At 41.5% G+C, this 15,038-nt stretch overlaps 1 protein-coding gene and 1 long non-coding RNA gene across 2 annotated transcripts in view; one reads left to right on the top strand and one right to left on the bottom strand.

Annotated features, from left to right (window-relative positions):
* LOC121932801 overlaps nucleotides 1-8,281 on the bottom strand; it is a 16,082-nt gene extending 7,801 nt beyond the window's left edge. Inside the window, exon 1 of the long non-coding RNA XR_006104423.1 lies at nucleotides 8,165-8,281. This is a non-coding gene — a long non-coding RNA (uncharacterized LOC121932801). The remainder of the gene's footprint in view (nucleotides 1-8,164) is intronic.
* The window catches only part of BIN3 (bridging integrator 3), a 69,666-nt gene that overhangs the window by 36,041 nt on the left and 18,587 nt on the right, over nucleotides 1-15,038 (top strand). The window contains exons 5-6 of the mRNA XM_042471782.1: nucleotides 2,869-3,005; nucleotides 3,316-3,356. Coding sequence (XP_042327716.1) covers nucleotides 2,869-3,005; nucleotides 3,316-3,356 — 178 coding nt within the window. The remainder of the gene's footprint in view (nucleotides 1-2,868; nucleotides 3,006-3,315; nucleotides 3,357-15,038) is intronic.

The following is a 15,038-nucleotide window of genomic DNA, read 5'->3' as shown; positions in this document are numbered from 1 at the left end:
AAATTCAATTACATGTCCAAGGCCTCTGGAGGATATTCCTTCCACCCCCACTCCTCCTCATAGATGGAGAGGTGAGGATGTAACTGGAATGAATTGCTAATATGCTTTTCTCAGGTCCAGCAAAATTCTGGCAGAGTATAGCTGTCCTTTGTTCCCCATCCCACCAGCTCCATGTCATCATTCTTCTTTTGCATCTCAGTGTTGGAAATTTGATTATTTGCTCAACCTGTATTGTCGCATTGGACTTGATTAGCAATGACCATTTCTACAAAATGATTTGTGAATGTGAGAAATAAACTCTGCTGCAACCGCATGTGGAGATGGTGTGCCATGCCCTGTTGCTCTTGCAAAATTATCACCCTTAACCGGTGGGACCCAGAAACATTTCTGTTGTGGTCTTAATTTTCTTTGCCTGGTTGATTTGGTTGCCTTCCTTCTTCAGTTCTATCTTTCTAATCATCTGGTCATGTACTCAGATTTATTTTTCTTAATTGCCATCAATTAATTGCTATTTTTCTATACTACTCCATCTTAGTCGTTGCAGTTTCTGTTCTCCATTGTCCTATTTACCTAAAAGTGAACACAGCAAGTGGATTTGTCTCTTATGAATGAATACCCTCTTGCTCTGGAAAACACTAGGGGGAGGTTTGATAAAAATGCCAAAAAGTATAACATGCAGCCCATGAGATCAGTGTGATATCCCACAGAATGAGAAATTAAAGTACAAGTCCTCTTGGAACAGAGGCATATCTGAGTTATAGGATACCATAGGATATCAGCTGGCACCAACAGAGGACACTGTCTTGGGTATATGAATTGAGGTTCAAGAAGACTTTTCCAGTTTTGGTTCTGGAGACACATTTTCCTGCCTTCATGATGACATTTCCCCCACTTCAGAGATGGGTAATTTGGGACCCTCTGGATGTTGTTAGACTATAGCTTCCTTTATCATTGCCCATGCTGACTGAAGCTTATGCAAGTTGGAGTCCCACAGTATATGGGCCAGAAATTCCCCTCTTGAATAAATACTATACACTGGCAAACTGTATATGTTTTCTTGGACGTAAATCCTCGTGTGTTCATAAGGGCTTGCTCCAAGGTAAGTGTGCATAGGAACTTTTGCTTTACTTTCATTATCTTGTCACAGCTGCCACAGAATAATTTTTGTAACCACTGGAAAGCTGCAAAGGCTTAATAGGCTGCGATTTGTTTTGTTTTGAAAGAGCTGCAGTGAGACAAAGCAGTGCTTAACAGCCTTGAGAAAAAAGCAGGCTCTGAGTGTCTAGCCACCATGTGCCTTTTCCAAAAAGAGCTTTGCTCACACAGCATTATAAATGGCGTAGTTAAATAGTATGGACTTGATTACATAGGAGCTATTATCTCGGCATTTACACAAATTCATTAATAGCTCTTCTTCCAAGCCATCAGTTAGTGTTCCTGGAAGGTTTCCCATTAGCATTTTAGGCACTGTGCAGTGTTTGCTCTTTGTGTTTCAGTTTATTTGCCAGGCATTAAATGAGTTCCTGAAAAGCTGGCTTATAAAGCACTTGACCCCAGGACAGACTGGAATGTTTTTGATAGCACTGGCCTTGGAACAAAAAGATTGGGGATCAGATAGCAGCTCTCTCAAGTGGTCCTGGGCAAGCCCTGATCTCAGAGCATTAGTTCTGCACCAGTACTACCAGTATACCTTTCAGGATTGTTGTGAAGATAAGTGAATGCAGCACTTTGGATAGTAGCGTATCCAGCTGAAAAGAGCTGTGAGGCTGAACAATGGATCTGGAAACCCTCAGTTTGGAGTTGGCCTCTGCTACAAAGTGAATCAGAACCTTAGGACAAGGCACTCTTTTCGATTTCAGTCCCACTTCTCCATTATGGGGCTAGTAACAGTGGGATTTGCCTTTATAGGGCTGTTGTAAGGATGGCAATGATGATGATGATGATGATGTAATCAACTTTTATTTCTTACCTCCCTCCCTCAAAGTTCAAGATGAGGTACAACATAGATTAAAACACATTGCACATTAAAATAGCCACCTTATTTCCTGAAACACTGTTTAAGATTGTATGGTTGTGAAAGCTGGACAGTGGAGACAGCTCAGAGGAAGAAAATGAACTTATTTGAAATGTGATTCTCTAGAAGAGTTCTGCAGATACCACAGAGTGCTAAAAAGGCAAGTGAATGGGTTTAGGGCAAATCAAGCCTAAACTCTCACAAGATGTGAAGATAACTAAACCCAAGCTGTTGTAATTTGGACGTATCATGAGATGACATGACAATAATTTTTGCTAAAGTGGAAGGAAGTGAGGAAAAAAGAGGGACCATACTGCAGGTGTATTGATTCGGTCGAGGAAAATGCAGCCTGAGTTTGCAGGACCTGTCAAGAGCAGTTGATGACCATTTTGAATCCCATTTGGGGAGAAAGGCAGGATATAAATTCAATAAAAATGGCAAAAAAGTTGAAAGAAACAAACCCTGGAGTAGCCAGAAATCTACCTACAGCTTTTAAAAACTCTGTGTGTGTGTGTAGTTATTAGTACAGCCTATTTAAAATGTGAAAAAAGCAATCTGAAGGAGCTAGGGACTGCAAAAGTGACCTGGGGAGCCATACTTTACTGTCCACTGTTTAGTAGTCATTTTCTATGTGAACTTGTATCTGAGGAAGTAGGCTGAAGTCTATGAAACCTCATGCTGCCAACTTCTTCCTTTCAGCTAGTCTCAGGTGCTACAAGATCCCTTTGCATATCAACATCCTGTTTGAATTGTTTCTAGCAACAGTCCCCTTCCTTTATTGGTATAATAATTAATCTTGATCATTGACAATGTCTCCATCCCCCATCCCCACCCCTGGATTTTGTCAATAACAGCAATGTCAAAGTCCTCTGTGAAAATCTCATCTGACTTACTGTCCAACCCACTCTGTGAGCAAGACCCTGCGTTCCTTGAGATGGTGATGGCACTGGACACAGCAATGAAGAGAATGGATTCTTTCAACCAAGAAAAGGTAAATTTAAATGTGTATGTGAGTGAGTGAATCAGATGCAGGGGAGAGACTGAGAAGATTCTTGGGAAGATGTAAAGCCCAATTCTGCCTACTGTGAAGCTTCCATTTTGCTTGTCTCAGATTCCCCCAGCCAACATATTCACTGTTCATACTATATTACTCAGATGATTCTGAGTAATATAGTCCAAAATTGTAACTGTTCCAAGTTCTGGACTAACAGTATTTGGTTACTGGTTCTACTTGATATTCAAATAGTCTTCCTCATCAGTCCTGGTAAAATGGGTGTTTTGTTGTTGTTTTTTCCTTACAGGTGAACCAAATCCAAAAGACAGTCATAGAGCCTTTAAAAAAGTAAGTACTAAAGTAAGTTTCTGTATGAGTAGCAGCAGGCTTTCACAGTCTGTCTGGAGAACCATAATGTAACATGAGGGCAAGGGATACCTGTCCTCCTGAATACAATTTCGTGGAGCCCACGAAAGGCAAATGAAAATTTAGCAAATACCAACGTTTTGGTATTTGCAGTGGGGTGGGGATGGGAGACCACCCTGAATTTCTAGCCTTTATCAGAAAAGAGAGTAGGCCAAACATTCCAACATATTCTATGTAAATATGTTAAGAATCCCAAAAACAGTTTGTCACAGAAGGCAGGTCTACACTTGCCAGAATACTCAAGGCTGTCGCTGTCCCCAAATTCATCCCTTTCTTGCTCTCTTTTGCTGTGCATTTTCCACTCTTGAAGCAAAGTTAGTAGACTAGTGGATAAATGGTCCAGTCTTTTGGGAAAAGGACTGGACAGTTTGGCCTTTTGTAGTTCCATAACATTGCTGTGATTATGAGTTCCGTCATCTTTATGGTAGAAGAGGCACTTCCCCTCCTGGGACTGAGGAAATGTAAAGGTGTTCTATTTAAAAGCACATCTTCACCCAGCAGTACATCTAACCCTGTAGACATACTTTTATCCTTGCAAGTCTGTGAGCATCTTTCCTATACTTTAAGTCTCATTAGCATTTACGGAGCTATAAGCAAGCATCAGAGAGACTCCTTAAATGTTTAAGAAGAATTTCCGTTACTGCAACCAAATGACTTTAGAAATCTTTACATTCACTTCTTTATTACAGGGAAATAGTGCAAGAGAGAACAAAATGACTTTAATAAGACAGTGAGTGAGACAAATTGCTCGGTAACAACTTTAGTTTACACCTGACATTTTTGTTGGCTCTAAAATAATGTTGTCTAAGCTCTTAGTGTGGCTGTCCTGTGCACTGTTGTTCTATCTGGATTATGGAAAACTGTGCATGCTGTTTCTCCCTCCTTCTTTCTTCTCCCCCTTTGTTCAAACCAAGTGTGCCCCTCCATATATTCTTGGGCTGCAACTTCCTCACCCTAACTGGCATGCCATGGTAAGATGGGGTGAGAGCTGTAGTCCAACAGACTCCGGAGAGCTGTATATTCTTCATCCTTATTTGAAAAGCAGGTGGACAACTGTTGGGAGTTCAAAGGGGACCTTAGAAGCCATACCACCTTCTCTACCACCTGTTCAGAAAACAGTGAATTGTTTGCCCCATAACACCTCCAAATGCCCCTGGGAGGCATATGGAGCCTTTATAAAACAAGTCCTTTTAGGGCCATTTTAGGTTCAAGGGAAGATTCAAATGTCCAGGGGGAAAAGAGAGGCAAAATTGCTCTCCATTCCCACCAAATATTGGGGGTGGGTTTGAGAACAAAACAAAATTTGGGGGAAAAAATCAATCCTGGGAAGCTGCATGCAGCCAACAGACCTCACTTATCCCACCCCTAGTTTAAGACTTGGATGGGGAGATGCGTATGGAAACTTGCTAGGCAGAGGCTACTGAATTCAGAGGATGAATCCACCCTCTATTGCTCTTTGACGGCATTTTATGGCCGCCAGTCATTTTCCCTTTCTGCCCCTATAGTGTTCGCTGGTCTGTCTCTCTTGCTGTTGCATCTCTTCGACCAAAGTATTAGAATTCTGTCCTCACTGGCATTATCAGATTTATACTGAAAGGCCAAAAAAACAAGTAGGTTCATGAAAGGTACACAGGTTGCCACAAACATGGTTCCAAGGGCAGTAATTGTATCCACCGTGGTTTCTAATGCTGAGGGAACACTTGTGATGTGTAGGCTAAAATGGATACCAGTATCTGTCATTATCTGTAAGATAGGCCCAGGTAAAGAAAAAAAGGAGTACAATTCAGTTCTGGATGAGGAAATTCTGACGTACATAGATAATATCCTGGTTTATGCTGACCTCTGATCTGGTAAGGATTGGAATGTGGCTTTCAGCTACTAAAAAAAAGGAGGCAGAGGGTCAATGAGGGTTTTGAAGGGAATGTTCTTTGGTTTCCCGGGTTTTTCTATATTAATAGGGAAATTTGAATTTGCAGTCTGTACAATTACAAATGAGGCCTGGATTAAGCTAGGAGATGATTAAATGCATATTGTGAAAATTGTATTACTCATGAACATAGATTATATTTCAAGGAGGTATATTTCTTTTGTCTTCAGTCTTCTATTTAAAATAAATTCATCACCCCGACTCCCACCGCACACACATGGTTAAATTTGCATTGTCTCTCAGTGAAATGGAAACCTGTAGCATATAAGAAAATAGCCCATGGTACCGTTTCAGGAAATGCATGGTTAGAATGAAGTACATGTTGACAATGAAGTGTAAAGAGAACCAGGGTGCCAAAAGGATAATGGCTGTGTTTACTAGGTAACACTAAGGTGACAATGAACTGGGCATTTTCAGGAGAACCCCAGGGCGGGGGGAAAGTCTGTTCCATGTTTCTCCTTGCCCCTTCCTCATTTTCTCCGTGTTTAGCTCCCAAGCCTCTAAATAAGCCTAGTTGAGAGGAGGAAGAGATTAAGAAAGGGGTTTCAAGGATAAACCAGTGGATAATAAATTATGTCCATGCACATTCCCTCTGCCACAATTCCCTTGCAGACACATGTACTTGAAAATATACATTTGCTTGAGGGGAACATGTAGCCCTTCATCAGTAGACCATACTCACATTGTTCATCTTCATAACTATAAGGTAAAATAGATTACTATTTGTTCTCATTGAGATCCAGCGGTTTGAGCATTGGACTCTGGAGATCAGGGTTTGATTCCCTGCATTGGCATTGAAACTGGCTTGGTGACCCTGGGCAAGTCACACACTCTCAGCCCCAGAAACCCATATGATAGGGGGTCCCCATAAGTCTGAAATGACTTGAAGGCAACAACACAACAACAAGAAAATTTGGTCTCATTATAGTCCCATCATCATTTGAGGTCGTGAAACCCAAGTGGGCTTCTTGATGATCTGAGAGTTAAATACAATCAAAAGTGGGTTTCAGACCAGTTCTTCAACTCACAGGTTTAAAATGAAGGTCTTGATCACTTATCCCTAAAGGCTAGGGCACTTTTTTGGTCCTTCTGTCCTCCTTTTTGTGTGCTGCTTTTCTTCCTGCTCCTAATTCTCAGTCCTTGGGTTCCCTATTTCTAGTCTCCCCATTCCTCAGTTCCCCTCCACATACACTTCTTTGTGGTCCTGAAAGTTGAGTGTAGTTGAAACATGTATTTTTATTTCTGTTTCCTGCTTCACACTTGCGTTGGCTGCACTTTGGGGTGAACCTGACTGATTCCTCCTCCCCCGCGTTATCTGTGTATGTGAAACAGGGAGCTGAGGGAAAGAGGGAGCATCTATGCATATGGATTCCAGTGCATTTTTGAAAGCCGTGGGATCCATTTGTGTATTAATGAGAGGCACCATAGGCATTCAGGCTTGTGCCCTCCCTTCATCCTGATTTAAGAGTGCTCCAATAACGTGCCTTGGAGATTAATGAAAACTGCCTTGGGATGCTTTCACTTGTTTCCTGTTAGGTATTGCTTTTCCCGAAGGAGCTCATCCTCCCTTGCCTCTCCCAGACTCCCCATGACCTAGAAATGGGCTTTGATTCTAACAGCTGCACTTCATTACTCCCCCTTCACTGGTGGTCCCTACCGTTTATTAACGAAAGACATAGATAAATTCAATCCAGGCAATTATCATTAGTAGCAACGTATGGTAATCAAAGTCACACGCAGGATAAAACTCCCTGTTCTCTAGTGCAATAGTCTAAAGCTCCAGGAGGCACTTGGCCATTCTGACAGGCCTAATCGTTTCTCTTCAAAATCAGCAGCTGATCCAAAGGGGTGGGCACTAGGCGCTACACTTTCCCCGGGTTAGTAAGATTAGAAATAGTTTCATTTCTTTTCTTTTCTTTCAATTAAAGCAGTCCCCTGGTGGGAAATTGCTCGGGGTTAATTTCAGTTCATTTAAGTTTTTAAAGTGAGAATGCTGTGTTCTGCAGTGTATGGGTTGGGCAGGGTATGACGGGGGGGGGGGGGGTGTTGGAAAATTCACTCCAGAGTTCAGTGAAAAGTCAACTGTATGCTAGCTCACACTGCAATCTTCAGGTTCTTATCCCACAACGGGACATCAAAAGTGTGCACCGCATTGGCTGCACCCATTGTGGATTACATTCTCTTTGCTTTGAAAGCACATGGAGAAGCTAGGATGTTTTTATTTGACAGCTCGTTCACATATCACCTTTCATATCCAAAGTCCCAATTCTGTTTTCACTGCATTAAATTTGACTGTTGCCTAGTGGCAATTAGCAGCACGATGCTATATAGCAGTGGTGGCAAACCTATGGCACGTGTGCCAGAGGTGGCAGTCAGGGCCCTCTCTGTGGGCACACATGCTGTTGCCTTAGCATAGAGTGTGCCAGAGTTTCTTACTAGAAAGCCAGAGGGACGTGGCACTTTGCAGTAATTAAGTGGGGTCTGGGTTGCAGTTTGGGCACTCGGTCTGTAAAAAGTTCACCATCACTGCTATATAGGTAATAGTTTGGGTTCCCCAAGACTCGTGTTTCCTATTCAACCAGGCAGTCAACTATCCAAGTCAAGTACTCAGCCAGTGGATGCATGCAGTGGCTGTTGTTTGTTTTGCATGTTGTCTTTTGCAGAGACAAATCATGGCAGCAACTGTCTGCAAACTCCCAGCACCTACGAACAGACAATATCAATCTCTCTATGTTGTTCTCTATTAAACTCTATCAGGACTTGCCCTAAACTTTCAAAGCAAGACATGCTTAAGGCAACTTACATTACTTTCCAGTGTGTTTTCCTCAGCTGCTGGGAGCGGCGGCCACCAAATGCATGGAAGGGTGCTGCTTCTAGGCATCGGCGTCCCTAAGGGAAGGATAGAATTAGAAGATCCTAGAGCACTCTCTTCCACAGCAAGGGATGTTGCAATATGTTGACTCTCCTTGGCTCAAGAACAGATGGGAAGGGGCCAACATAGTTAAATGCTTGACACAGTTGGCAGTTTTTCATTGGAGATGCTGGGTTATGTTGGCTGGCACGGGCAGAATTCCTACTAGGCCTGAGGCTGAAGTGACAATCCCTGTTCTGAGATAACTGTGGGAGTCAAAAAACTGAAAGGCTTAAAATAAAAAAAGCTATACCATTGGAATTCATCTTTGTGAAGACCAGCAGCAGTATGGAAGCGATGCCTCAAATCCATATGAAGATATTGGCTGTGGGGTTGTGGACAGAGTCTGAGGTTGGTTGGACAGAGCTAGTGATGTTGTCTGTCTCTAATATATCTTTCTACTGCCTTCTGTAGAGTTTTGTGAAAGCTAAGCTTTTGCCATAATTAGAACCCAGAAGCCTTTCTGCTGCAGCATGTTACATAAGCTATACTATTAGCAGTGAGTGCTTTGGCAGGTTTCCACAACAGCTGGAATCCAGGGGTGGGTGTGAAGCATTTCCACTTCCCTGGTCCAGAGACCCTCCATTTGGGTGACCAGGTTCAGAAAACTTTTCCTTTCCTGAGCCAGCTAGTTCAAATAGCCTACATTACTAGTTCATCGCCTTTGCTAAGGATTCTCATTTGTTCTTGTAACATATGTGGTGTGCATATACAAACCTCTTTCTTCCCCTTCCTCTGTAACCTCATAAATCCCATCACTTAATCACACAGTCTCAGTCTGTGAATCTTTTCTCCGACAGTGAAAGCAGATAACCCAGCCTTGCGGCTTGAAGGGAGGGAATTGGGGACCGGAAACGACAAAAGCCGCTTTCATGTCCTTACAGGTCTCTAATGAGGATTTCCATGCATAAAGCTAGCCACATGGCATTCTCCTCCCTTCATAACTCCCTCCCTTATCTGGGGGCTCTTGGTCTTAATCCCTAGTTGCTGTTGGTTTGAACTGTCATCTCATTTTCGGTTGGTTTTTTACAGTAGTCGGAAAGGATGGTTTTAATTTCCCCTTCCTGGTGGGTGGACAGGCCTGGGACGGACGTGTGGGCACAGATTGTGGAATGGCAAGCATTCCTGAACAGAGCCCAAGTGCCTTGGCCTAGCTGTGCTCTAGCTTGCCTCTGTCACACTTCTTCCTTCCTCATGTGTGCCCTCCTCCACACACATTGGTTGTGTTACTTTTTCAGACATAGTTCCTGTTTTATTCTTCTCTTGATTTCTGTCCCTTCTTTCTCCTTTCACAGATCCTTTCTTTCCCTCCTCCTCTCCTTTGGCCAGTTCTTTGATTATTAAGGGGGGATACACTTTCTTGCTTTCCTTATATTCTCCTTTGCATGTGTGATATGCTTCTGATATTCCTACCCATGTTTTATTCCCCTTTACATTTATTTTGACACGGGGAATCTTGGTCCATCACGATGTGTGCCTCCAGGTAGTTTCTGCCTACAGTGAACCTATCACAGAGTTTTCTTGTCAAGATTTGTTCAGAGGGAGTTTGCCATTGCCTTCCTCTGAGGCTGAGAGAGTATGAATTGCCCCAAAGCTTTATACTTCTGCATGTGGTTGATTGCGGATCTGATTGAAATGTGTTTGTTTTGGAAAGGTGATGATTAGTGTGTAAATCCACTACTTTAAAAGCATGTATTGTTCAGAGATGATTTAATTTGTAAGAACATATGGTACAATGGCAGTACAGGCAATAACGTTTTATATTCATGTATTTAAATACTCTTATCCCACTCCGTATCATATGACCGCAGGGCAGCACACAGTTTAAATTCAATTTAAACAGTATAAACAGTAAGAAGTAACGCATAAAGCATATTAAACAGTTTGATAAGTTAAAACAAAACAACATTGGTTAAAGTGTACAGGTTCCCCTCCAAATGTATTTGAAACCAGCCAGGCAGAGCCCATTCTTAGCTCTGGCCATGTGCCTTTATGGAATAACTTCATGAACTTTAGTGGCGTGGCTTTGGATCTTCACTGTCATCAAGGAAAACAGCATCTGGCATGTTGTTGTCAGCCTTTCACAGCAGCATAAAGGCACAGGCTGCATTTCATATACACAGCACACAGCTTGACAGCGGCATCTCAAACCTGCCACAGAAAGCTTGGAAGAATCGTTGACAAAATGTTTCTCAGGCAGAGAGAATATCGTTGAGGAGATTTCTGAGTAAAGTGGGGAGGCCGCCTTGGAGCACGCAAAGATAATGATGGTACTTAACATTAACTCAGCCCCTTGTGTTTTGAAAGTGTCAGGAGATGGTTAGGCGGTTGAGATTGCCCACTTGTGCTTCCACTGTTCTTATCCCAGTTTCTAAAAGAAGAGGAAATGCATTGCCAAGTGTCATTTTGCAAGCCTGGCTCCCAGCCATCCCTTGTAGAGCAATGGTCCCAACCCTTTTCCGACTTGTCTTCGCTGCATCCCCACTGCAGAAATAATCCAGTTTGAGATCACTTTTCCAGTTTGGGAACCAGTGCTTTAAGATGATACCGAGGGAATGCAGTTTGTATGGCATTTTTAGTAATGGCACGTTGTAGAGCTTGGTTAGTCTCTTTTATCGCTCTCCCCCACAACTCCAATAAATGGTGTGGTAGTCCTTGTGAAACTGCAGTTGCTGTATCTACAGAGTAACTGCCACCTCAATCCCTTTACTGATGCTATTTTTAAAGCAATCTTTTGTGCAATGTTCCTCCCATTAGTATCTGGGAGAAAAAAACATCACTTTGTTAAATCAAAACTACCAGAATGCTGCAAGCAGGAAAAAAACAGACAAGTTAATTAGTTTTTAGCAACATATTTAATTCAAAACTAGCTGAATATGTGTTTTAGGCTAATGGCCATACTTTCATAGCCTTTACACAAGCTTTTGTAACTGTTTATTTCAGACAAATAATTGATTTATTATTATGCATTAGATGGAGTAAGTTCTAGTCCATAAAAGCTTATGCCATAATAAATCTGTTAGTCTTTCAAAGAGTAACAAGACTTTGTGTCGCTTTTGCTGCAACAGACTTAACATGGTTAACATGTGATAATGAGTTATGTACCAACATTAATACACATGATGCTTAACAAAATAACACAAATTATTGTTGTTGTTGTTGTTATTGTTGCTGCATTCATCCATATTCTTCTTTTTCTCCAATATTGGGACACAAGGTATCTTGCAAATTATTAAATTCAGATTAAAACATTCAGAAAGTTAGTGGGTATGTATGTATGTGTCAGTGTGTGTGATTTAAAAAAACAGTTAAATACTCTATAGAGTTAAAATCATTTAAACTTCATTAGAAGACAAACTTAAATTCATTTCAAAGACATAGCCATGTTAGTCTGGGAAATCTGTGTAAAGGGCTCTTGTAACACCATTGGGACTAACTGAAAGAGATAAGCTAGTAGCATGAGCGTTGGTTGACTTGAGTCTGAGTAAGTAGACACAAGCCTACAAAAGCTCATGCTACCAGTTTTTTCCCTTTCATTTAGTCTCAAAGATGCTACAAGACCCATTTGCACATTAAATTCAACAAAACATCACACTATTACACTGGGCCCTTGGTACCCGCTGAGGTTTGTTTCCAGGATCCCTTGTAGATAACAGAAATCTGTGGATGCTCAAGTCCCATTAAATACAATGGCATAGTAAAATGATGTCCCTTAATATAAAATGCCAAAATCAAAGTTTGCTTTTGGGAATTTATATACATATTTTAAATATTTTCAATCCGTCGATTGGAGGGCTGATTGTAGAAACCTATCACAGTCTTCCTAAAAGCCTGATGGAATTAGATATAAAGCTTTGATGGTGAAAAGGAATCAAGAAGGAAGGAGGGAATTCCAAAGTCCAAGAATAGTCACCAAGATGGCCCTCTCCTGTTTTCCCATCAAATGTGCCTGTACTGTGACAAAGAGAAGAGCCTCTACAGACCTTCATATATCCTGGAACCAAGCCATAGAGGGCTTTACAGGTCATAACTAGCACATTGAATTATGCCCAGAATCAGACTAGCAGCTATTGGAATTTGAGAAGTCGAAGGCTTTCATGGCCAGCATCCATAGGTTTTTGTGGGTTTTGGGGGCTATGTGGCCATGTTCTAGAAGAGTTTATTCCTGACGTTTTGCCAGCATCTCTGGCTGGCATCTTCAACTATTGGAATTGTTCCTACATGGGATTTGTGTGCTTCCTATTGCCTGTCTTTTTTCTTCCTCAATGTCTTCAATGTGGTCTTCAAAACCTCTCAAGAATTGGTATGTCTGTTGGTTTGCGTATTTGAGCCAGTTGCAACTTGTTGAGTTCTTCCTTCATGTCTAATCAGAAGCATAAATGAGTATCCCCATGCATACTTAAAGCCTTTATCTCTCAGACTTGTAATGATCACTTTAATCTCTCTCTGTTTCACCAATATGATAGCAATCTTCAAATACCTGGAGGGTTGTAAACACAAAAGCGGGCAAATATGGGTCTCCCCTCCTTCTTCCTAGAAGTCAGAACTAAACCTAATGGACTCAAAGGAGGGTAGATTTTGGTTGAATATTAGAAGGGACATGATAATTGTCAGCGGTTTTTGCTTGTACAGTGAAACCACTTATTTAGGGGCGAGTGAGCTGTCCATTGCTGGGGGACCTCTTTCATTGAGCTTTTTCCAGTTCTGTGATTCTGTGTCAATACTTGGCACTTAAATATTGCTTCCTGCTAATATGCGCTTCAGGGCCTCCTGAAAGCTACCAAATGAAGTAAGTAAATATAAAGCATGAACTAGTCATTAACTGCATACATTTTTCATATGTGTATCCTCAGAGGAGTACTTTGATATTCCCATTTCCCACAGAGACAAACAAACACGCGGGCACCTGCAAAAAACTTATGTACATATATGTTTTTATATTTACACAAACACACACACACACACTACATGTGCACACATATACCCCAAATCTAAACACTCAAGCATCACCCTGTGATCGGTAAATCTCCATTTTTCTTTCCCAATCTTAGGAAGTTCTCCCACTCAAAGTTGCCCAAGCAAAATTATGCAATTAGGACACTGAATATATGAAAGAATGTAGGCAATATTCTATTAATTACCTAATTTGCATGAAGAGTGATACTGAACTACAAACCGGAAAGTCCCCACTTCACTTCTCACCTCTACCACAAAGTTGAGTTGGTCGCTTAAGGAAGTTGCATCCTCTCACTCTTGGTGATAGCCAGGAAGAGTAAATATTCCTCCAACATATTGGAGCTGCTGTTACTGTGATAATGCACATGAAGCACATGAAAGGTCCGGATGTTCAGTCCATGTGTAGAAATGCAGCAAATATTTATCAGTTTTGGAGCACTGTCTTAACGGTTCCTGTTGTGCTGACAAATTGTGGCTCCTCATCTCATGGAGGTAAACTGCACAGTTCTCCTATGCAAGTTGTACATAAGATAAATATTTGTAAGTGGCAATAACCCCGAGTCAGACAGTAGTGTTGGCTTTCTTATATTCTACGTTAGGGTTGCAGGATCAGGACTGAACTGTTACACAGGCGGGAGAAATCCGTGGTCCGTGTAGGCTTATAATTCAACACAGCAGCGTTTATTAGAAATATATAATAAGCTGGAGGAACTATGACTAATTGGTTTATGCTAGTTGCTCCTAATTAATGTCAGTTGCATGGATAATTTTCAGCACATAGCAGGGTAGTTGGACATGTTGCACTTATCCTTGCCAAAAAATTTCTTCCAAGATCAACACAGTCTTGTGATATCTTAAAGACCAACAAACGTATTGCGGCATCAACTTCCATGGACGTGGTTCACTTAACCACATGCCCATTGTAGTCTCAAAAGCTTATACTGTACCGTAACAAATTTGTTAAATCTTCACGATACCAAAAGACTCTTTTTGGTGTCTTTGATAAAACGGACCAACACAGCTTCTCCTTTGGAAATCCTTCATGAATGCTAATTTCTTGACTCGCAACACTGGGATTCTCAGCAGCTGACAAACCAAAGCTTGGAAAGTTCCTTTGTAACCGTATAAACAAATAATCACATTTACATTTTAACACTTTTGAAAATGTTCTCACTGCCTTACTCTTTAGATCCTTCTGGGGAGAAGGAAAGGAATCAATGTAAAACAGTAAAACAGTAATGCCCATAAACCATTTTGCACCTCCCCAAACCAACAAATGAATGTTACCATTTTGAGGAGGAGGGTATTACCAGTTGCTTGACTACTTTCCAGAAGACCTTCATTACTCCCTTGCTACCCCCCCCCCCCAAAAAAATAAGACGTTACGGGTAACGTCAAGATTTGCAATGACTTACTTCAAAGCTCTGCTGAAAACTGTAATTAAAAGCAGCTCATCATATTAACTGCCTCCTTACTATTAATATTCTTTCTCTTTCTTTCACACACACAGAGAGTGAGTGTGTCTGCACAGCCCTAGGGATAGAAACAGGAATTAAAACTCATGATTGCAACACCACTTTTGAAGCAGAGATGAACACCAGCATGGAAGATGGATTCTAGGAAAGCGTCTACTTGGTGATGGCTTTTGCTTTCCACATAATGGGGTCATTTGTCTTTAATGAAACTAAATCCAGCTCACATTTCATGAATGGAACAAGGTGATGGCAGAAGGACACACTTCCAGTGTCTTGGGATGTTTGAATGGGACTGGGAACTAGCTTTCTGGGTTTCTGAATGCCAGTTCCTGGGA

Source organism: Sceloporus undulatus, chromosome 6, assembly GCF_019175285.1.
Source record: "Sceloporus undulatus isolate JIND9_A2432 ecotype Alabama chromosome 6, SceUnd_v1.1, whole genome shotgun sequence".
Classification (NCBI taxonomy): domain Eukaryota; kingdom Metazoa; phylum Chordata; class Lepidosauria; order Squamata; family Phrynosomatidae; genus Sceloporus; species Sceloporus undulatus.
The sequence above is the reverse complement of the archived record's forward strand: the minus strand, read 5'-3'. Positions and strand labels throughout refer to the sequence as shown.